The sequence below is a fragment of the Diadema setosum genome, chromosome 18 (genome assembly GCF_964275005.1).
Source record: "Diadema setosum chromosome 18, eeDiaSeto1, whole genome shotgun sequence".
Taxonomy (NCBI): Eukaryota; Metazoa; Echinodermata; class Echinoidea; order Diadematoida; family Diadematidae; genus Diadema; species Diadema setosum.
Genome location: NC_092702.1, coordinates 33,116,117 through 33,139,619, shown reverse-complemented (window position 1 = coordinate 33,139,619; position 23,503 = coordinate 33,116,117). Strand labels below are relative to the sequence as shown.

The following is a 23,503-nucleotide window of genomic DNA, read 5'->3' as shown; positions in this document are numbered from 1 at the left end:
ATAAATAAATAGATGAATAAATAAATAAATAGATAGATAGATAAATAAATAAATAAATAAATAGATAAATAAATAAAAAACTAGCTAACAAATAAATCAACTAAAACTAGGTCGGTGATCGCAATAGCCGTACTGTATGCGCTTCGAGTATATTATGTAAATGAGTCAACTCCAATATTAATCATCGGAGTGGGTTAATCGTATATCCTTCTGTAAGTTTGATATACTATGCTCCGCATGGAAGTGGGATTAGAAAGCTGCGCTGTTAGCTGATGAAACCCGAAAGTGGCAGCAGAAGTTGCACTGAAGCTCCCCCCTCTTTTTTATGTTTTTTAGCTGACGAAACTATAAATGGATAGCACCAGAAATATAATTGCCAACCTCCCCCCCCCCCCCCCCCCCCTTTTGAAAACGTTGCGCAGGCCATGGCAGTGACCGCAGAATTTCAGAAGCCAGGATATTTACCAGAAGCTAATGCTCCGCCTCAAATCGCTCCGAAAAATAGAATTTCACGACAAATGATTCGAGACATTTGCTCTGCAGACATTAGCTCTGTAGAGCTAATGATCTGTCCAATGATCTTCTTCTAACTATCGATAAAGGGTCTAGAAGCTATTCTTTTAATGCTGGATTATTCTGCGGCATTTGACACGATATGTCACGACACCTTAATCCATCGGCTTCATATCAGTTTTGTTTTTTGTGGCAAAGCACTTCAGTGGCTTGAATCTTACATCACAAATCGCTCTCAGTCCGTTGTCATCGACGGGCAGACGTCGGCCAGCTGCTTGCTTCGACAATGAGTTCCACAGGGCTCAGTGTTGAGCCCAATTCTGTTCACTATGTATTTATCACCAGTGGAAGATTTGATAACTTACTTTGGTTTTGGTCATGCAATCTATGCAGATGATACTCAACGTACTCTATGCCACAGGAAAACAGGGGGATTTGCCAATGATTATTCCAAACCTAAAGGAATGTTTACATTCAATAGCTGATTGGTCTTCAGTAAACAGCCTCTCAATCAATGAAGGAAAAACTGAATTACTTTATATATGCTCACGTTTTAGGACAAGGAGTTTGCTTCCTCCGATAACTTTCAATAAGTTTATTCTTCGTCCTACTAGATGCGCACGTAATCGAGGGTTTTTTTGACGATCAATTGCCTTTGACTGATCATATTAACAGTGTCATGTCGTAGAGCGTCATTTGGACTACATAGAATTGGTTCAGTTATACGTTATCTTGATCAAAGTGCGACTGAACGGCTCACAAATGCTTTTGTAATGAGTAGAATTGATAATTGTAATGGATTGTTATATGGTTTGTCAGATTCAATGTTAAATTGCAGCGAATTCAAAATTCAGCTGCAAGATTGGTTACCCGAACTCACACATGTGACTCTATTCCAAATTTACACACGTTGCATTGGTTGCCAGTCGAAGATAGGTTAGTTTATAAGTTACTTATTGCATATAAATGTCAACATCACTTAGCTCCTTATTATTTGCAACAGCTCCTCCAGGAATATCAACCTTCCAGACAACTTTGCTCAAGCACCAAACAATAACCACCGTTTAATGTAGCAACTAAGTCATATGGTCAACGATCTTTCCAATATTCAATGCCTCAACTTTGGAATCAGCTCCCTAATGATATCAGAGAATGTTCATCACTAGATCAGTTCAAGTCTTCATTTAAGTCTCATTTGTTTGTAAAGTAACTGTCATTGCTCTGTAAATTGGTTAATGATGTGTTTTAGGTTGATATATATGTAATTTTCTTCTTTTGTTTTTGTGTGTTCTTAAACATGTATCTGTCTTTTCTCATTTCTAAAAGCGCTTAGAGACTTGAATGTTATTTGCGCTCTGTAAAAATGGTTTATTATTATTTATTATGTAGATGTTTACTCCACGGACACCTGCTCCGCATTTCACTCATTTTGATTTTGCTCCAATGATAATTGCTCCGTCGACGATTAATCCACCGACATTCGCACCACCAACAGTTGCTCGGCCGCTAATATCTCCGCCGAATATTCACTTTGTCAAGGAGCATTTTTTTTTCACAGGATTTTTTTTCCCCCCCTGAGTATCTTTATTGTCAACTTATATAATGTCGACGAAGCATTGATGGAACTGCATGACGTATGACTCAAGGATTTTGGTTATCAGCATCAGTCACCAATAGCGAGCATATCCCTAATCTACATTAAATTGTTACATCAACTGAAGTTAGTCTGTCAAGATTAGTAAACCAATTAAGATTATTTGGCAACATTACGTTAACACCAGAAGGAGGCAATTCGGAAATTGCTCTATAAAATATGCAATCGTCAATCTCTTATATAATCACCTCTTTATTCATATCGATTTTGTAGAAACTCACCAAATACAACTTTGTAATGCAAACCTTTCAGATCTGTTAACGCAGAAATTTTTGCCGTACATTAATCTTCGCCTATTTCGCGCTACTTCTGGCTGGCGCGAATTCTAAAACCCGCGAAAATATCTTCACGATTTTCCCTACACAAATTGAATAGGTTGAAAATTGCGCAGCGGGAATTCCACAACCCGCAGATAATTATGTTTTTGACCCACTTAGCGCGAAAAATTAATCACGCGAAAATATCAACGTTTCCAGTAGAGACGGGAGAATTACAGTGAACACACACACACACACACGCACACCAAAACAAAAAAACCACCCAAAACAAACAAACAAACAAACAAACAAACAAACAAACAAACAAACAAACAAACAAACAAACAAACAAACAAACAAACGCGCACACACCCACAAACACACGCGCACACACCCACAAACACATGCGCACACCCATACACATCCCCCCACACACATACTCACACACACACACATGTGCACACATCCTGTAATATAGATCCATAGAGAAAGAAAGAGGGGGGGGGGGGGGACAAGTGTGAGGTGTGTGTGTGAGGAGTCTTTGCATCGCATCGGACATACATGACAAGCATGAGGTGGCAGAGTTTGGTGAACGATGTTGTTGTTTTGCTGTGTTGTTTTTGTTGGTGGGTAAAGCACTGGAAGATGAAAATGATATCAGGTGAATACCTTCCCTTCGCCTCTCAGTGAGACATTTTGACAAAGACAATGGTGATTTAAAACAAATACAATCCTCCAATCGCATAAGGTGATAGGGTTCTAGGAATATAAAATCACAAACAAAAACAAACAAACTATACTATGTTGTGATGGCAATTCCTAATTATTAAAAGGTGAATCCCAAAACTACTTCAACTTCCCCCTCCCCCTTCTCCCTCCAAGGCCCCTGTATGAATCAAATCTGCGAGTGACACTGTCACGAGCATGACAACATTTAAAACTTCTACAAGTATTCAAATATATGTGTACTATAATTATGGCATGTCAATGCTACAATGTACTTTCTGATCTTGAGATATTCAATATACAATGTATATAGTTTCGGTCTCTGCAGTTTGACTGATTTTGTACAACTCTATCAGGAATTCAATGTAATAGTTGACAAGTTTTCATCAAATATTTCTTTAAATCAAATATTACAACAACAAAAAAAATTAAAAATCAGCTATAAATAACGTTAAAAAAATGTGATTGCCAAGGATCACTAAGCTTACATGCTCTGACAGAAATGTAAATCACCACCTACTGTAATATCTACCAAATGTGCCGGTGTAATCATTTCAATACAATGCATCCAAGAATCCACTTATCAAGTATTATACAATGTGTCATTTCTTATTATTACTTTTTTGTCATCTTGGGAAGATATCCATCAATATATACATACCCATTACCGGGATACTTTTGTAATACACATATATACAGGTGGATCATACACATCCATTCAATTAGGAAGAAAGATTTGAGGTGACACCATGTGTATGTAGTCCTTAACCGGATCGTTGTTTGGCAGAGGAGTCTATAAAGAGGAGAAATGAAGAGGGAAGCGACATGTGGGGGTTGTGAGGAGGGCAAAAAGTGAAGAGTGGGGGACAGTAATGGGCTAGAAATTGAAGTTGCACTAGTGGAGACGGTAAAGAAAGGAACACAGAGAGTGGTAAGGAAGAATAGTGTGAGAATCAAGTAAGATGTTCGGACATCGTTAGAAGGGGAAAGATGAAATAGAAGGGAAGAGGAAGATCTTTCTTCCTCATTTACTTCACCATGCAAACCTTCAAACAACACATCCATTCAATTGTTTACAATCCATTTACTCATTTATGGATTAACTGGATCTAAAGCTCAGGCCCCTTTTGACTCCATCAATCATTAATACATGTACTGTACATGCTGCACACCATCATGTGTACATACACGGTCATGCACACACACACACACTTAATAATTCACAATCAATTATCCACTCCTGGAAGGTTCCATGTATCCAGATCCTCTTATCATGTTTATGTAGGCTACAGTATATACATGAACATTAAAACCTATGGGTTACAGGTACATTGTAGAAGTCCATAGAGAGTCTATCCTTGGCCATCATGGTGTAAAGGTATGTTCTGTGCTGCCAGTCTCATCTAAATACTTCATGTAAATGTACCTCGCCTTACGGAGTCACCCTTCAAATGTATTACATTAGTATGTATGGAAAAAATCTGTGTGACAATAGCGTAGGAATCAAGCAACCATAAATATCATTCACACAACAAATTTATGTAAGCAGGCCAAGTGGAGGGATTTTTGGATATCAAATAAAATTATGCATTTTTCTTGTTGTTTATGGATCCAGCTCATGAGCGTAGAAAGACACAAGAGTCCAAGATAACAAGACAAGACCAGTGGAGCCATTGCTAAGATATAAAGTGCAGCTTTATTGATTTTTATGTACATCATTTACAAGCTATGGCAAAATCTGCATTACTTGCAGTTGCATAATTTACATTTCTGCCTAAGTCGAAGTAACTTATCAGACCCAAATATAAAAAAAAAAATGTTCTGTGTTCTTTATGTCATGTAAGTCGAAGCTCATTCAATTCTCAATGCCAGTAGATTCAAGCAAAGCCGAGTTGGCAATGTATTTAATGCATTTGCATTGCATGTGTACATTCTATTTTCTCAATTGACAAAGGGACATACACATTGCTTTAACAAGACACAAAGATGCAAGGAAAAGCTCATTTATTAACCAGGGCTGCCAACATGGGATGATAGTTCAGAGTGAGAAATGTACTCGAACATGTGAGGGAGGTGGGAGGGTGTGTCCCCCCCCCCCCCCTTTTCAGGATAGGGAGCATCTGGTGCATACTGTAGTGAGAATCTCATTTACACTTGGAAGCAGCTTTCATGTGTCGTCAGGGTTGTGCAATTTTACATAACATTCATTTCACAGAACATGAAAGGAATTTTGCATACAGTTACATTTTTCCCCCCTTCTTCTTTAGCGTGCTGGGTTCTTATTTCAGTGTAAAAGCATGAGAATTTGGTAAAATGTGTGAGAGTTGGCAACCTTGCATTAACCAACAGCACATGGTAACAACATGAGTCATATATCAAATGTATAGGAGATTGCCAAGTACAAGAGGTGATGGGGTTAATGTCACATTGTAGTTACAGCAGACAAAAATCAACTTCATTCCACACAGTGTTAACATGTAGCAAGATAAAATGAAAGTCAATCTTCCATCAGGAGACAATAAATGTATACACATCTTCAAGTTTGTTCTGGTTCCTGACATATGTGAAATATTGGTTGTAAGGAGAAGAGGAAGGGTAGCATGGTAATACTAATGGGCTCTTTCTAACCAATGTCTTATCAAAATATTCAGAGTCAGTTAACCCTAACTAGGCCGGGCTATTCAGGTAGATGATAGAGCCGGGGGGGGCCTCCCAGGCCCCCCTCCGGATCTCGGCCGTCGACCGCGCGATTGCGACGAAAATTGGCACACGCATTGCCTATGATGTAATCTAAAGTACTATGAAGTTAATTTTTTTCAAAAATTATCATTTACACTAAATTATGCTAATTTATGCAAAATGATGCATGAAATCAGACAATTTGGTATAAATCACTAAATAAAGCTCAAAACAGGCACATTTTTTGTGTAAATATTCTTTTTAGTGTCCTTAGCAAATGTAAGAGAAAAAAATTGCGCAATCAGAAAAAATTTCCTAAGTATTTTATTGTTTTTTGAATTTCTTATGTATTTCTTTGTTTTTTTACTTTATGTTTTTCATTGTTTTTTCGATGAAATTTGTCCGTGACATTGTTCCGAACAAGAAAATGCGTTATTAATTGATTTTATATCAATAAAAACCCCAAAAACGTTGAGGGGGGGGGGGGCCTCGGAGGCCCCCCCCCCGGCCTAGTTAGGGTTAAACCTGTTCTGGCAAGCACTTGTCTGTAAAGACCACCTGTCAATTAAGATTGTGTAAAAGCTCTTTGGTTTCTTTCATGTACTTTAGGATTTAATGAAACTGCCTTCCAAAGCCACTCGCCAATGAGGACCGCATTGTACGTCCTCTTAGGCGACCTTTCTAGACAGGTTCCACTTTACTTGCTTCGCTCTACCCAAGTGCCATCATGAGTAATGCATCAGCAATTGTGCTCTAAGCCCCCAATACTTTATGAACCAATGAGACGATACATTTCTAGAGGGCGCACTTGACTTTAAGCTCTAATTGTGAAATGGGTACCCATTTCACATCTTAAATGTCTACAGTACTGCTGGAAGACATCTAGGGCATGAATTCTGTGGGAAAATAGGGCATCTTGCGAAGAAAAGCTACTTTACACACAGTAAAGACAGCTTTGCATATCATGAGAGGTGTGCACAAAATGCTGGTGGAGGAACATGAAATGTATCACAAAACACTACACATAGGCATGATACATATTTGCAGGCACTTTCACACATTTTGGTGTCATGGCATGTCAAACTCTTGACTGAGAAGATCAATGTTTACACATAATTTCTGATTGGAAGAACCAGTCAAATGAGGAAGACCATTATACCTAGAGCTTTTATTTACAAAAGGCAAGCAAAAGTTTGAGATCAATGTCAGCCTAGCGGTATTTACGACAGTAGAGTGTACCATCACCGTTCAGTTACCAGGACTGCTGGTATCACATATGTGAACTTTCCCATAAACAAGAACTTTGAATCATTATGTACTAATCAAAACTGACAATGTCCCAGCACAAAAAAAAAAAAGAAGAAGTTTTAACCCGTTGCGGACAAGTCCCAAGTATACTTGGGCAAGCGTCTATGGGAAATGCGTGTTGTAGCAAAATCAAACCATCCTCAACGGGTTAATGATGGTTACAGCTTTGCTTTTTATTAATCATTGCACATACTTAAAGTCTTGTTCACACGAATTAATCTAAAATAAACCTCATGCTTGTCATATCATTGACAAACCTCCTATCCCAACAAATTTCTGACCATTTACATCACACCGCCAACATCTCAAGTAAATTCACAGAAAATATAACTTTCTTGCTGATGTAAATACAGTGCACTCCCATTATAACTAAACACAGTTATAACAAAATACTCGGGACAACAAAGTAAAAATATTGGTCGCAAAACCCATCATCTACACATCTGTATGTACTTTTTTGTTCAAATATAATGAAATTTCGATATAACGAAAGAAAAGTGTTGGTCCCCAGGACTTTGCTATACTGGGAGTCGCACCAAAAGTCAGAACTAGAGTATACCAGTGCACGTTTAGATAGATGTTTAATAGTCTTATTAAGAGAGGACTTCTATGCAGGAAATGATGCACGGTACAATTCTGTGGGACTATACAACTAGTGATGAATGCAACAGAGACTGAAGAAACTATTTCATTTCCATGAAAAGAAAAAAGAAATAGAAGCATATAAAACAAGCAGCATGGTTCATTCGTGCTGAACTCCAAAATGTCGATGCCAATCTACCTACCAATGTATGCCAATGGTTTGAGGAGAGAATATTTACGACATTTGATAAAAGTCTTGACTGCAGAGAAATATGGAGCATAAGCCTTGTGCTCTGTCAGAGAATGATAGAAGTAATCTCCTGGAGGGCTGGTTCCCGGCAAAGGGGAGAAAGCGACAACCTCACTCCTCCAGGCGCTGCTCCAGCTGCTGTATTCTCATCGACGTCTCGTGGTTTGAGAGGGAGGATGCAGCAGCCACCAGTTCTTGGCATCTAGTAGAGACAGACAGACAGACAGACAGACAGACAGACAGACAGACAAAGGAGACAGGGAAAAGGGAGATGGAAAGAATATGTAAGAGAATCATAATCAGAAGCAATAATGATCCCACTCTTTGTTCACAATGCTGGAGTCAGTGACCTATTCAAAAATGATATGTATCTATAGATCAATGATATCTGCTCTAATAATCATTACAAGTTTACAACAGATCCAGGAATCATTGACGGTGGGTCATACGTCATTTTCTTAATTGTTGATAAGGAAATGACCTCTGACCCATGGGCTAAAGGTTGCATCATATTTGCCTTTTTTTTTTTTTTCATTTTCCCCTCAAGATCCAGGGTTAATTTGTTAGAAAATCATGCCATAACAATTTGTAACACTCAAAACAAGCAGAATTCTTCTTCTCAGCTCAGCATGGGAACTAATCTTCACTTTTCAGTAGAAAAGCTGAGTATTAGGTGTAAAGAAGAGGACATGGAAAAACTGATTGGATGAGAATGCCAGTTGAGGACGAGTCCTGGGTATATTCTAGCAGGTGTCTATGGAAAATGCATGTTGTAGCAAAATCAAACCATCCTCAACAGGTTAAGAAAATACTGAATGGGGGAAAAAAATGGTTGGCTACAATGCTGACACCATGCTTTGATAAACCAGAAAGCTTACACTGGGAGAAATTCATCTCATTCAGCACAAAGTTGCAAAACTAACCCCTCAAAGATTTCCACTTTTACAGTAATATGATTAAGTGAGTGAGGGAGCAGATAAAACATGTCTTAACCTGCTGTAAATTGCAAAACAAACAAAATTCAACTTTCTAGGCCATTTACCAAAACTTGGGCAAACTATTTCCCTCTTTTACTGTTACAAAGTGAGGTATTCTTGGAAGGTTTCCACAGCAAGAGGCATAGCCTCAGTGATTTTTGGTCCACCGTGCACTGAATTCTTTTTGGAGTGAGCTCAAAAACGTTGATTGAGTTGGTCCTTTTCAGGGCCATCTCTCACTCCCTGAAAGAATTTGGTGCATGGTGGACTGAAAGTCACTATGGTGAAGTGAGGTATTTGATGTATGAAAGCTTCCTGGATAAACCAACCTGAGGAGCTCTGCACTCTCCTGGGCCACACTCGACTCCAGCATGCTGATGGCACGGGACAGGGCCTCCACTTTGGGCTGCTTGGTCCTCGTCACGGCCGCTATCTCACCCAGCAGGGCCTCACTCTCTGCTAGCTCCCTCTCAAGACGATCTGTGTGAAACAAAATACAGATTCCAAAGAGGGGGTGTTATTCTAGTTGATGTTTGGTCTATGGGCTCAAGCAATCGCGACATACATATTTGTAGGTGCACCTTTACACATGCCTATGTCAAGTTGTGTTAATCATTGGCTGTCTGCTGGTGTACGTGATGTGTCAAATGCATATACACAATCAATATTTGCAAACTTCATGGACAAGATTTACACTACTAATGTGCAATTCCAGCCCTTGATGTTCATGTGGTCCTATATGACATGGCTGCCAGCATTCACATGTCAAATTGGGGAGCAGTCAGGGAGATACTGTACATTTGTTCAATGTGCATCTCACGAGGCAGAAGTTATTTCCACATTGGGAAAGCTTCTCGATTACCATGTTGGGACATGGACAGATATTCCAGTTTCATAAAGCACCTCCACCAGCTCCAGGGAGATTTGGCAGTTCTGATACAAGATGGCATTTCATTAGTAAGTTGTGCACTAAAACCTCAGACATCGAGATGTGATATGCGTGTATGTGTAAAAGCACATTTAGTTTGCACTGACTGTGATTTAATTGTCCATAATAAATTCAGAGATATGTTCTGGAGACACCTGTAGCAAAATATATCTGCTTTTCACACAAATACACCTCCTCCTCTCATTAGGACCCTGTTTACAGTGAGTGAAAGGGCCGGGCTCGGCCGCGGCCAAGCCCGGCCTTCATTTCACTGTAAACGCGCAAAAGGCCAAATGCGGTACCAAACTGCAACCGGCGCGCTCCCAATAATAGTCACTTGTTTACAAGCAGAGAGCCACTACGACAAAATATTGAAAGGTTTGAATTAAAAGCCCGGGCCGAACCCTCCACTGTAAATGGACAAAATTGCGGGGCCGAGTACTGCAACTGAGGCTGGGCTTGGCCCAGGCTCGGCCCAGCCCTGCACTGTAAACGGGGTCTAGTCTATATATGGGACTATTACCAAAATATCTGTTTACTATTTATCAATGAAAACCTATGATCCTTTCAAATTCATACCTCTCTTTCTCTCTTTTTTTCAAATCTTCTGGAATGTTTCAATGTATTGTTTTACTTTACACTCTAGAAAATCAGCTCAATCAACTTTGACATAATTTGGAGTTTTTCTTCCTTGATGATGGCACTCACCATTGAATTCGTCCTGGTCATCTGGTACCAGGATGTCAGTCAACTCCACCTGGTGTCTGGTGGTGTCCAGGGCGTGTGCCAGGGTGCTGTACTCCTGTTTGAACTGGGCCAGGTGGGACGTCAGTGGTCCAAGACCCTGCTCCTGTATACCACCGTATCAATTGAGAGAGAAGAGACTTGTGACCACCTACAAAGCACAGAGTCTCCACAGCACTCATCATGGCATATGGCATTTTCGCTAACTTCCCCCCTCCCCCCCACCCCCCCACCCCTATAAAGGAGAGGGGTGGTGTTGGTTTATAGCCTCCTTGATAACTTCATCAAACTGGTCATGAAAATTCCAAGAAAATATCTCGTAATTCTTTGTTTCATCTGGTTTAAATCACTTGACTAGTCTGTCCAATGAGAGATGAATCTGTTCTAGTCTCTTATTGGACTTTAGTCTGGAACTTCATCTGTGGCATCCATCCCTAACTTGAATTTCTCTAGAGTGAATTTCACAAAAAACTTCAAGGCAATGCCATGAAGTTTGGGGCTATTCCAAGACTGGATGCATCTGAATAAAAGACATGAGAAATCTATCACAGACAGATTGCCATGGGTGATTTCAATCTCTGAATCTTGATAAATATATCAATCCCTTATTCAATGAGTAACAAAGACTCATCAGCCATGCATAAGTAGGAATATATTCATGCATGACAATAAAGCAAACTCTTTCTATAGCCAACCTCCTTTACGCCAAACTATCAAGTCACTAAGCATGCAACATCTCATCACCTCGCCAATCCTACACATCACCAATCCTACACATCCATCCTAAGAATGAAATCTGATAGGTTGGATAAAAAAAAAACCACCAAAACAAACATATGAAAACACATGATTCAAAGAGAAGAGCAGCAATAATGAGAACAAAAGAAGAATAAGAATTATAAGAACAACATCAATATCAAACTCTCCGCTGAGCAGACATTTTCTGCATATGGTTCAGACTTACCTGGACCAGGAGCTGCTGATCCAATTCATTGGCGTGCTTCAGTCTCGCTAGCCTCAGCTCCAGCTGTGCCCTCTTTTTTGCCAGCTCCTCATTCTCCTTCCACAGCGCAAACATTTGATTCTGTGAGTGTTTGAAGCAAACAGATAGTTTAACATTATTGTTGTGCCCATGCCATTTTGTCTGTGGTGAAATCCTGGAACTAATAACTGTTGGTGTTAAAAGGAGTCTAAAAATAAGAAATAGCCTGTTAATGCAGCTTGGTGCAGATGAAGATGAATTTAAGTACTTGCAATAGAATTTCTGCAGAACAAAATCCCTGGCTTGTAATCATCAATCAGGTAAACTTATTGATTCTTAAATGTCCCACTAAAATATGTGATTTTTCAAGTCTTGTTGAACGCATGACATATTAATGCTGTAATAAATCTTCAGAAAATGTGTGAAGGATAACTTTTTTGTGTGTGTGTGTGTGTGTGTGGAGAAAGTGATGCATTGATAAAATCCTAACTTGAATGTGGAGCATCATTTTACAGAAAACAGAAATACATGTATGCACTCCATCCAGACAGGGCAGATGTCCTATGGCACCTAGGGGATGCCAAGTCAGCAGGCATTCAAACTGTTGTAATGTGGGCAGTTGCCTGAATGTGCCAATATCTGACATTGAATCATTTGCCATATTGTAAACCACACCCATTGTCTATGTTCCATAAAAGAGGCATACTGGGTATATGCTTACCTTGGCCTCTTTTTCTTTGTCAGCAATTACTTTCCTCATCTGTGAACAAAGGACAAGAAAATTCAACATGTTAACAGGCATGCTCACTACTCAGTGGAATGGACATATAATTTGGACATGCAGAAATTTACATAACATGCCCTCTAACTTATTGGGTGGGAGGGTCTTTGGAACAATTTTTGTATTCGCCTTGGAGGTATCGTGCAAAATGAAATAAGCAGCAAGACAATGGTAACACAGTGTGATCAGTTTTAGAGCCAAACTGGCAAGCATGTGAAACAAAATCCAGTCAGTTACATCAGCAAATTATAAAATGTCATTAAAGCTGATATGAATGACAGGACATCACCACACTTCACCTTTGTGTCGAGGAACGCGGCCTGCAGGTATCTGGCATACATGACGCTCAGGTCTTCTTGGGTTGGCTCATTGGCAGGCTGCTCGCACAAGAAAACATAAGACACAACATTAGTCTAGAGTAGCGTATCAAAGCGAGGAAACATTACACAAACTTTTACGCTTTGCATGTGGTGTGCTGTACACAGCCAAACAGTAATCTGTAAACAGTTCAAAGAAATCTCAACTTTGAATGGCTTTAGTTGACGATTACATCTCTGACCCTGAACTGCTCAAGGCAGCCCCTCTTCAAACACACACACACACACAAAAACTAACTGAACCATCACCTGCTGCCCTTCAGCATGCATGTAAATGCGGTGCCTTGCATGAATTTAAGTGCACCATGCTTACATTATTCCTGCTTTACCCTTGTTCTGCAATAAGGTCTCTATTAATTCATAATCAATTTGTTTAAACCCCTTACAAAATTTGAGTTTTACGGCATCATCAGTGAGTAAAGGTTGACATTGGAAAAAACCTCTGAACAATATGCAGTCGAAAATCAGCCACTATAAAGAAGCTCAAATCTACTGAAGATGATGATGTGACACATGGATCTAAACTGACAACACTTTTTGTGAAGTTAACAGGAAACATCACAATGTGACCCTGCAATATCTACATACCACATGAGAATATACAGTGAACACACTCACACACATATAATTATAAAGTACTTTCACAATGTATAAACAGAACGCACTGTAACAGATATTTAGAAATAATGATAAATAACAATAACAAAGAAACAAGCAAACATTGAATTAATTATATATGTGATTTATATAATCAAATAATATTTCAAAAGACACAGCAACAAGCAATGATGGTATCTTGCCTTGTTGCCCAGTGAGCTGTAAGCTGAATCATGAGTAGGCGACAATGACACAGAAGAGTGAGGTCCACCTAGCTCAGACACAGCTGATGAAACACAACAAAGCAACACAAAACAAATATGATCATGATGTAAAACACATCACTAATTCAACAGTATTCACAGAAACTCTGAACTCCAACCCTGGAAAATAAATGACTGCATATCTATCATGATGAATTCACTAAATATGATCATGCCCGAAATTTCTCTCCAAGACAAGATCACAGTACTAATATAAAAAAAACAGAAGTTTGAATTCTCCTTGTTTCTCACAGACACGTCAATCTAGCTTATGTCGAATCCATTTTCAGGGTTATGACCAGGAAAACTGGTAAAACAAGACTTTTGTCGAAAGTTTCCTTCATGGATTGCTCTAGATACCAATTTCTGTTATCTCATTTGGACACACCTGTACATGAAATATTCTGCTGTTCATTGTGCTGAAAATTCATGATTGTACATGTGTATTATTAGAATATGTACTGTTTTTCTGCATCTCACTGCTCTGCATGATGGAAAGAACACGAATATTTGAACCTTTTCGCATTGTAAGTAAAATAGCGCCATCTGTTGTCTGGATTTGGGTTTAGGAGCACCTCTCAGAAAGTAGCCTATAGGGTGTACACTAGTTATCTCAGGAAAAGATATACACACCTTTGCCACAGTGATTAGCCATAACAACTACAAAAATGTGAGAAAGGGGGCCTCAGATGTCAAACAAGAAGCCCAAATATGTGAATTATTTAACAGGAACAAAGTTTGATCCTCAAGGTACTCCTGAGGATACAATTGTTGATTCAGGTCAACTCATTTCTCGGCTGTGAGAAGCACGAAAGGAATTTCTGTAGGAAGTGAAGCGAGTGAGATTCAGTGATGTGAGCCCTCTATGGATAACTTTATTTTACATAGATCTAAATCTGTTGGTTTTGGTGTTTTATTGGCCATAAACACACAAAAAGGGTCAAAGTGTAAGTTCATACCATTTTGAACTTCATTTTCATAAATTTAGGGAACACAGCTGAGTAAGCTGTAGACACGTCACTAAATTCTGACTTGAATAAGAAAGTTAAGAAATGGAGAGTTAACCCGTTCCATACTAAATTCTGGAATACCCATGGAGTTAAAACACAGACCACAAGGTTCCTGTATGGAACGGGTTAAGAAATCAAGAGTTTTCACAGACTTGTGGTATTGGTCACAGCCCGATGTGATGACATCACCGACACACAATTCTCTTATCGGTTTGTGCACAAATAATTCATAGAAAGACAAAAAACAAAAATCAATGTTTTTAGAAGATAATTTAGCATCTAAAATCCTTTCTTTCATAAAGTCATCATTGTAATGTTACAGAGCCAAACAAGAGTTTCGAGGGAAGAATATCTATTATTTTTATCATCATTGTTTCCTTCAAACCAAGGAAACGCAGTGAATATTTATTTGTAGGTGAGTGGACACTTGTGGAGTCAAGACAACATTTGTTACGTCATCATTTTGTGATTAATACATGCGTTTGGGAAAAACATATCAAATTTTTACATCCCATAATTTCTCATTCTATGCCTGATTTTGACGAAACCTCAATCAATACTTTGTTTGACATCACTCTTTTTGTTACAGCTAACTTGAACTTGGAGTAGGCTTGCTCTGCAATGTATTGCACACAAAGCATTAAGAAGACGACATTCTCAGTGCTGTCAATATTCAGATATCAAAAATAAGGGAGTTTCCAAAGAGCAGTCGGGGAGATCTTTGTCTGCAATATGTAACTCAAGAGGTAAAAAACCAATTCCCAAATCAGGGAGACTTTCATGTTTCCTTGTCAGGACATAATGATGATGAGACTTTGAAGTTTTCAGGGAGCCCCCTGCAGAACCAGGGAGGTCCAGCAGCTCTGCATTCTGATTCCCATCTCACCTGCTGGAGCTATGGCCGACATATCGCCACCGGTCATCATGGAAGTGCTGGCAGCGATGGCCGAGGCGTTGATGCTGGGCGCGTTGGGTAGCACGGAGGTGTTGGCGGCTGGTGTGGAGGCGAAGCGCTTGCCCTTCTTGGCCACTGGGGTGTAGTTGAACTGGCTGGCACCGCTGCCGGTGGCGGTGGCGCTTGCAGGTGGCCGAGAGTGCGAGGACGACCTGGCCTTGGGGTGGCCAGAGCTGGGGGCAGTGCTGGCCTGGGAGAAGGATACGGTGGCTTGTATCGGGGCAGGTTTTGTTGAAGTCTGGGGGTACAAAACATCAGAGCATTAACATGCTTAACATTAAGCACCTCTTGACAAAACATGTATTCTGCTTGCAGCTACATATTTTTTCTCGAAGTTAAGACAGATTCTGTTTTGCATGAGAGCACAGTGAAACATGGTAATTCACTCAAAATCAACGTTCATACACGGAAGGTGAGGGAGCATAACAATCTTTACTGAAGTTGTTTCTTTTATGAAGAAATGAGTACAAATGAGATTATCCTTATTATCACTACAAAATATGCACATGCCATCATTTCAATAAAAACATCACAAAACGACCCTCGTTTGATATTGATTCCACCTCTCCCCTTCTTGTCTTTCCTCCCACTTTGCCAGCCAGCATTTGTACATCTCAAATGGCGAGGACAAACAAACCTTTCTCGAGTAAGCAAATAAGAATATTACAAGGCTTCTCCAGTGATTGCCTTGTGAAATGATAGCTCCCCATCATTATTTCATGAAATGTCCTAACCTGAGGCACACTATAGAGGCTGAGTGTTTCAACAAGAGCCCTGGAACTTATTCATACCTTCTTCCTGTCTGTCCGTGACACTGCTTTGCTGCTGGTTGGTCTGCTAGCACTCCTGTTGGTGCGGCTGGTGGCGCTGATGTTCGAGGCCTGGGTTGGGGCGGGCTTGGACAGGCTCTGCATGTACCTGGACTGCACAAACTTGCCTAAAGAGTGATAACAATAACAAAAGGAACAAAAAAAAAAATATCAGTGGAATTACAAGAGGCAGGTCATGCAATATAGGCATGCACATGTGGTGGTGGGGGGGGGGGGTGGGTAAGAAAGATGGGATGAACAGTATATAGTGAAAGAAGGCATGTCAGATGTAGAAGGCTTGGTGAGATGTGGAGGGAAATCGGAGGAGGGAAGGTGGGCATAGGAGGGGATTAAAGAAGGCGGGGGGGGGGGGGAGGACAGAGGGATCAAGGTAAATTTAGTAGGGGTGGAATAAGGAAGGTGAGCAGAAAGTGTAAGGAAAGTACAGGATAGAGGGAGGAATGGGGATGGGGAGGGGGAGTGGATAGGGAGAGGGATGGGGAGGGGGTAAATGGGGGAGGGGAGTGAATGGGGGGGGGGGGGGGAAGAGTTGATGGAAGCATGATTAAAGGAGGCAGACCATGCCACAGAGGGGTGTGTGGTGAGGGAAGAGTGGGGTGAGAGAGAGGTGGGTAGTTTCAAAATATGTTGGATACACATAATCTTTTTCTTGCTCTGTTTGGAATTACTAAAGGTCCTTGCCCTCCTTTCTTAATCATCCAAAGTGTCGCTAATGGAGATAGCGCTAAGACACCAAAACACAGAAGGTGGTTAGGCTGTATGCACATCAATCACAAATATACAGTGCATTGAAAACATTACCTTTCACTTTCTTCTTCTTCTTTGTTGATCCTGCTTTGCTGTCATCTGCCACACTGTAAGATGGATTTAAAAGAAATGAATGCAAATGAGATTAGACATTCAATGAGAATTTATTTCCCTGATAATTCTCCTCCCCCCTCAAAAAAAAAAACCAAACAAACAAAACAAAACAACCAAGGCAAGTGCCAAATGGGGACTTCCTTACAACTTTGTGAGTGGTTGAATTTGCAATTGCAACGTACAGTAATGAACAGAGAAATGTACATGTGTACACTGCATAATGTCGGGATCATATCTAATATTTGTGCAGGTTGTTGAATTAAAAAACAGATCTGACTCACAAAATTTGCAAAAAATAAAACCCTGTAAAATATATAGCGTATACAGCATACAACTAATAAAGGAGTGGTATGCATTTTCGAATGGCTTTAAAGAAAAGAATTTAATTAGTTTACAAGAGTATGACAAAGATGTCACCACCAGAAATGTCATCTGATGTAGCTGGATCAAATGCTTCCTTCTGGCTGGTTGTAGCATAAATACCCAAACTGAACACAATTCATAATTGTCACCTCGGTTGAGACGCCGCCCAGAAATTACAGAAACTCAAGCTATCAATTTTACGATAATTGTTTGGGCTTATGGAGTGTGTTCATGTAGTTTAAGTGATTCTATCATTAGTTGTTCATTTGTGTTAACAAAACTCAGCTTCTTGACTGGTATACTCTGGCAGATTAAAATCTTATGCATAATTCATGATAACGATTATTCTTGACAGTCTGAAAGTTCATCTGTAGCTTAAAACTCATATTGAATATTAATGCATGCAGACTGATGCTAAGTACTGAAATGCACTTCTGTCTTCTTGGCAGGAGGAAAATTACACAAATTGTGACAAGTGCTTGTGTACTGTACAACCAGAAACATTCGTGACACGAAACTTTTGCAAATTGGAGCCAACAGCCTTTTTCGCGGCATGAAACTTTCATGAACCACCAATGGCTTTTAATGAATTACTGTATGTACAGCAACACCTTAGTGTGCATGTTACATGTACTATCAACAACCACAGTTCATGCACGTGAAATTTCTGATTTTATAGGATACTGTGCTATATATAGGTCCTACTGTTCTGGTCAACAGGCCTATTCATGTGACGCTAGTAACTGTTTGGTGAGGATTTAGGATCAGTTGAAAGTCAGACCTGAGAGAGGAGCTAGGACGCTCTGATTCCAGGCTGGCATTCCCTTCATACCCCATGTCACTTGGTCCTTGCTGTGGGGAGGTCTCGTTTGCTTTCAGAGTGCCCGTCAGGGTGGATTCGGTGTTTGATGATAATCTAGCTGCAAGAGTTTAAAAAAAGGATGGAGGGGGGGGGGGGGGGGAGGAGAGAGTGAAAGCAAAGTTGGTTTGCAGTTTTCCACCTTGAAGATGACAATTGCATGGCATGTGTGTTGTAAACAGGAGACATCATATTGGCATGTTGCTAATTTATCAATATCAGTTGACTCACAAATGTCACAGCAAAGGACATGGTGTGTAAAGTATTCAAATCTTAGTGTGACCTTGTGGTTAGCACAAGGACTCTTTGTTGCTACAGATGGTGATGATGATAATGAGATCATACATGTAAATGGGGGGGGGGGGGGGATTGCTGGCCAATCATTGAAGTCAAGCAGTTAACAAATTTCAATTCATTCAGTTAATTACGTTACAAATTTTAAGTCACAGAGAACATCTGTTGAAAGAGAGCTCAATGGAAACAAGCGTGTCAGAGGAGATATGTGGAATGAAAGAGGGAGGGACAGAAATTGAAATAAAGAAACATAAAAGAGTAAGGGGAAAAAAGACTGCTAGAGAAGAGAAGAAGAGATTGGATGGATGCCTTGGGTGTGGATTACCTCTGATCTGGAAGTCATCCATTAGGTCATGGGAAGAAATTAATGAAACAGGCTACACACATCACTGTGTGGTGCCATGTCAAAAAAACAGCAACATCCCTCATTACTCTGAAGACTCTCATTAATAAGGGACGGCCCCGGGTGAGGATTACTCTGCAAATCCTTCGACCCTACCCCCATTATCATCATCCTCCCTAACTCTGTTAACACAAAACAAACTAAAAATCTGTCCTCATTTACATCTGACACGACAAATCTGTTCATACCAGTCATGGGGGAAAACAACAAGTTAATCACGAACCCCTTTTTTCTTCCTTATATCTCGGTAACAAGTTAATAGAGATACATCAGTGCAGGAGGGGCGTGTCCCTGGTGACGTAGCCAACGGTTAGGGGTGGGGTCAAGAAGTTGAGATGAACACCAACACTGCACTGATGAGGATATTGAGAAGTCTGGCATTGCTGGCGTCAGTGATCAGGGAGATTAGGTACACAATCACAACGATCAATCCGAACACCATCGTCAGAAAATGGATGGAAGGGGGGAGGGGAGGGGGATGGGGGAAAATGACCTCATCATCCTTATCTTGCACAAAATATTCTTTGCAGTAAACTGTCGTTGGTGAATTGATAGCTGATGTTCTCATTCCAGACACTATGACTAGAAAATGGGTGAGGTGTGACAAAAAAGAACCAATTTCACCACAAGACAGCAATAGAGTAGTAGACGCATCATGTAACACTTCAGTTAAGGATATATGACTTAAAAATGTTTTCATTTCATATTTATATTTAAGGCATCTGGAAGGTTTGTATTTAACAAGGAAGAACATAACAAAACCATGGAATGTTGAAATGTCTATTTCACAAAGTGGGAGGCATTTTACCTCCCATCCGCTCCTCCGACGCCCCCATGTTTGTACACATGCACACACAGCACAATAATATAGATAGACATAATAGGCCAAAGTAATTAGCTGAATCTTATATGCTCTATGACGCAGAGGGCCCCGTAAAGAAAGGATTAACATCCTATACACTATCAAACATTGCTGCCGAATTCTCTGTGACAAAGAGTTGATGGGGGCACAAAACTCTTGATTTTTCTTCATGCTGGTATAAAAATCCGTACAGAAACATAGAAATGCAAAACAGTGTCACGGAAAAAGAAAGGTTTAATTTGACAATTGATCCACTGAAGACTACTCCTGATTATACTTGGGCAAGTGTCCATGGGAAATGCAGGTTACAGCAAAATCAGCATGTCTTCAATAGAGCAATACAATTTTGAAGCATTTGATAAAACTCTGAAGTCAACAGCATAAGAAAAATTATTTGTTTAATAACATACACTGGTTTGATCAAGTTCATTCCACTGATATGTCTAGGTCATTGGGCTGAGCCATCTTAATCACAGATTCATAGTGCTCATCATAATAATGCCGGGTCTAGGACTTGTCCCCCGGAGGACAACTCCCCCGGGGACTACTCCCACCTGACAACTCCCCCGGAGGACGTCTCCCCCGGAGGACTACTCCCCCGGGGGATGTCTCCCCCGGGGGACAACTCCCCCGGTGGACAAGTGCCCTGGGGGACAACTCCCCCGGAGGACAACTCCCCCGGGGGACAACTCCCCCGGGGGACAAGTCCCCCCGAGGACAACTCCCCCGGAGGACAACTCCCCCGGGGGACAACTCCCCCTGGGGACAAGTCCCCCCGAGGACAACTCCCCCGGGGGACAACTCCCCCGAGGACAAGTCCCCCGGGGGACAACTCCCCCGAGGACAACTCCCCCGGGGGACAACTCCCCCGAGGACAAGTCCCCCGGGGGACAACTCCCCCGAGGATAAGTCCCCCGGGGGACAACTCCCCCGGGTACAACTCCCCCGGAGGACAACTCCCCCGGGGGACAACTCCCCCGAGGACAAGTCCCCCGGGGGACAACTCCCCCGGGGGGACAACTCCCCGGGGACAACTCCCCCGGAGGACAACTCCCCCGGGGGACAACTCCCCCGGAGGATAACTCCCACCTGACAACTGTAAAAAAAAAAAAAAAAAAAAAAAAAACGCCCCGGGGACTTCTCCTGGGGGACACTCCCATACTGAGCAGAGATGGGGTTTTTTTTTCCTAGAAATGAAGACTAAATTCATCTGTGTAAAAAACAGTTTTCTTTTTAATAGAATTTAAATTGAAGGACAAGTCCACCTTTACATGCATGTGGATTGAGTGAATGCAGCAATACGATATTATTCGAACACATCAGTGAAAGTTTGGGGAAAATCAGACTAACCGTTCAAAAGTTATTAATTTTTAAAGTATCTGCATAGTCACTGCTGGATGAGAAGACTACTAAAGTGCATGATGTCATATGCGTATAACTGTATAAAGAAAATAAAAAGAGAATTTCACAAAACTTTACTTTTTTTAATAAAGTGCACATTTCTTCGACTTGTTACTAACGTATGTTAAGGGTAATATTATTCCCCTGCCTTCTGAAAGAGAGAAGTCAAGCGTTCTTTTGCTATGCGAGAAATGTGAAAAAATGTTGAATGTTCTTTATTCTTTCTTTATATCGTTGTACTCATGTGACATCACAAGCTATAGTAGTCTCAGTTCTCATCCAGCCTTGAGTGGGCAGAAACTTCAAAAAGTCACAACTTTTGAACGGATTGTCCGATTTTCCTCAAACTATCACTGATGTGATCTACTAATATTGCTGCATTCAGTCTACCCACATGTCTATGAAGGTGTACTTGTCCTTTAAAGTTGGCGTTACCTAAGACACGTCCATCTTTATAACAAATTTTTTGAAATCTCAGCACAAAGGTTTTACCATTGTACACGCCAAATGTAATGTCGAAAAAAGTAGAAACGCAGGTCCATTTTATCACTGAAAGTTGGTCAAGAGATAAACACATTGACGGAAACACGCTTTTGAGGGGAGAGTTCATTCCTTAGCATGTACCTGTTATTCTTCATTATTTTATAATATTTTAAGAAGTCCATTCTTTGATGATTTTCTTTTCCTTTTTGCAATTTATGATTATGATAGTAATATGTTAAATGAAAGAAAGATGTTATTCAGAGGGGTAAAGGCTCAGGTTTTTTAGTTTTTTCAGTTTGTCTCCATTTACAAAGGAATACTAGTATGTTGTTAGAAATACCTTTTCAATGGGGTTATGATTTTTATCTAAGATTCTTATGATAGTTACTATCCTGTATGTCTCTGTCAGTAATTTTATTGTGCAATTTTCGTTTATGTTGACTGTGAATTTATCTGAACATCATTACAATTCTTAATGTCGAAGAAAAAATTGACAGAAAAAATATGAATATTTTGTTCATGAAAGGACTTGAATGTGTAAAAGATTGAACTGTGTGACATTGACACTAGTGAAGGCGATGCGGCACTTTTACGCGTACCCTGTATATGTACATGTAGGTACAAACAACCTTTCGTCAAGTGTGCGGAATATTGATAGACATTCTTCTCAGAAGTTATATAACTCAGTACGTGAAAAATGCCCCAAAACAGAAATCCTTTTGAGTGGGATTCTTGCCAGGTTGGGCTGTGATTGTTTGCACGATAAATATGTTTTCATCTTCACATCGTTGCACCAAATTGTTCAACTGCTCTTGCATCAACTTGAGTAATTACTTTCTTATAACAACAAATACAAAGGCTGTTCATGAAAAGGAAGCCTTTAGGAAGCGTAAAAGAGGAAACTTTAAAAAAGCACAAACAAACAAAGAAACAAAAAATGGAAACAAAAATGAGAGTGGTCAATATAAAAGTTATGTTGGAATTCATGTGTGCTGTCTCCATGTTATTTTGTGATGATTGGAAGGACTTGCTTCTTGTGTTTGTATATGAGCATGTTTCATTTTTTGGAAAAAAGCGTGTTGTCTGTTTTCATTGCAGAGTGCGGATATCAGTTTGTATGTGGATAAATTCCTGAAGACTTTGAACACCTCCACTGCCAACATAGGCTTATCCCTTCATACCATCAAATGTTATTATTCACAAATGAATAAAGTCTGACAAGGATGTGATTTTATTTTGCCCATTTTAGAGCAGTGTATATGTACAATCACATATTCTTTTTAATTCTTATAATCTCAATAAAATAATCTGCAAGGATTTTTTTTTTAATCAGCTGTTGAAATTTAGTAGCGTATTGATAAATACCAACAATACAGTATAACAAAGAATCACAACTATCAAAAAACCAAAAGCTTATCAAAATTCAAGACAAACAATAATGATAACCAGAATACAGTTCCTGTATACATGTGTAATTTGAAGAAAACTTGTTATATCAAAACATTGAAAAGCACATGCACAAAACATTGAAAAGCACAGCCACGCTGCAACTGTATTTTCTCAA

The 23,503-nt window shown here is 40.1% G+C and overlaps 1 protein-coding gene across 1 annotated transcript in view; it reads right to left on the bottom strand.

Moving 5' to 3' along the window:
- Positions 1-7,936: 7,936 nt before the first annotated feature.
- LOC140241463 (uncharacterized) overlaps positions 7,937-23,503 on the bottom strand; it is a 67,943-nt gene continuing 52,376 nt past the window's right edge. The window contains exons 7-17 of the mRNA XM_072321193.1: positions 18,419-18,557; positions 17,215-17,267; positions 16,375-16,520; positions 15,515-15,821; positions 13,559-13,641; positions 12,681-12,758; positions 12,322-12,360; positions 11,583-11,702; positions 10,583-10,724; positions 9,276-9,426; positions 7,937-8,171 (exon numbers count right to left, since the gene is read on the bottom strand). Of these exons, the coding sequence (XP_072177294.1) occupies positions 8,081-8,171; positions 9,276-9,426; positions 10,583-10,724; positions 11,583-11,702; positions 12,322-12,360; positions 12,681-12,758; positions 13,559-13,641; positions 15,515-15,821; positions 16,375-16,520; positions 17,215-17,267; positions 18,419-18,557 (1,349 nt within the window). The 3' untranslated portion in view covers positions 7,937-8,080. The remainder of the gene's footprint in view (positions 8,172-9,275; positions 9,427-10,582; positions 10,725-11,582; positions 11,703-12,321; positions 12,361-12,680; positions 12,759-13,558; positions 13,642-15,514; positions 15,822-16,374; positions 16,521-17,214; positions 17,268-18,418; positions 18,558-23,503) is intronic.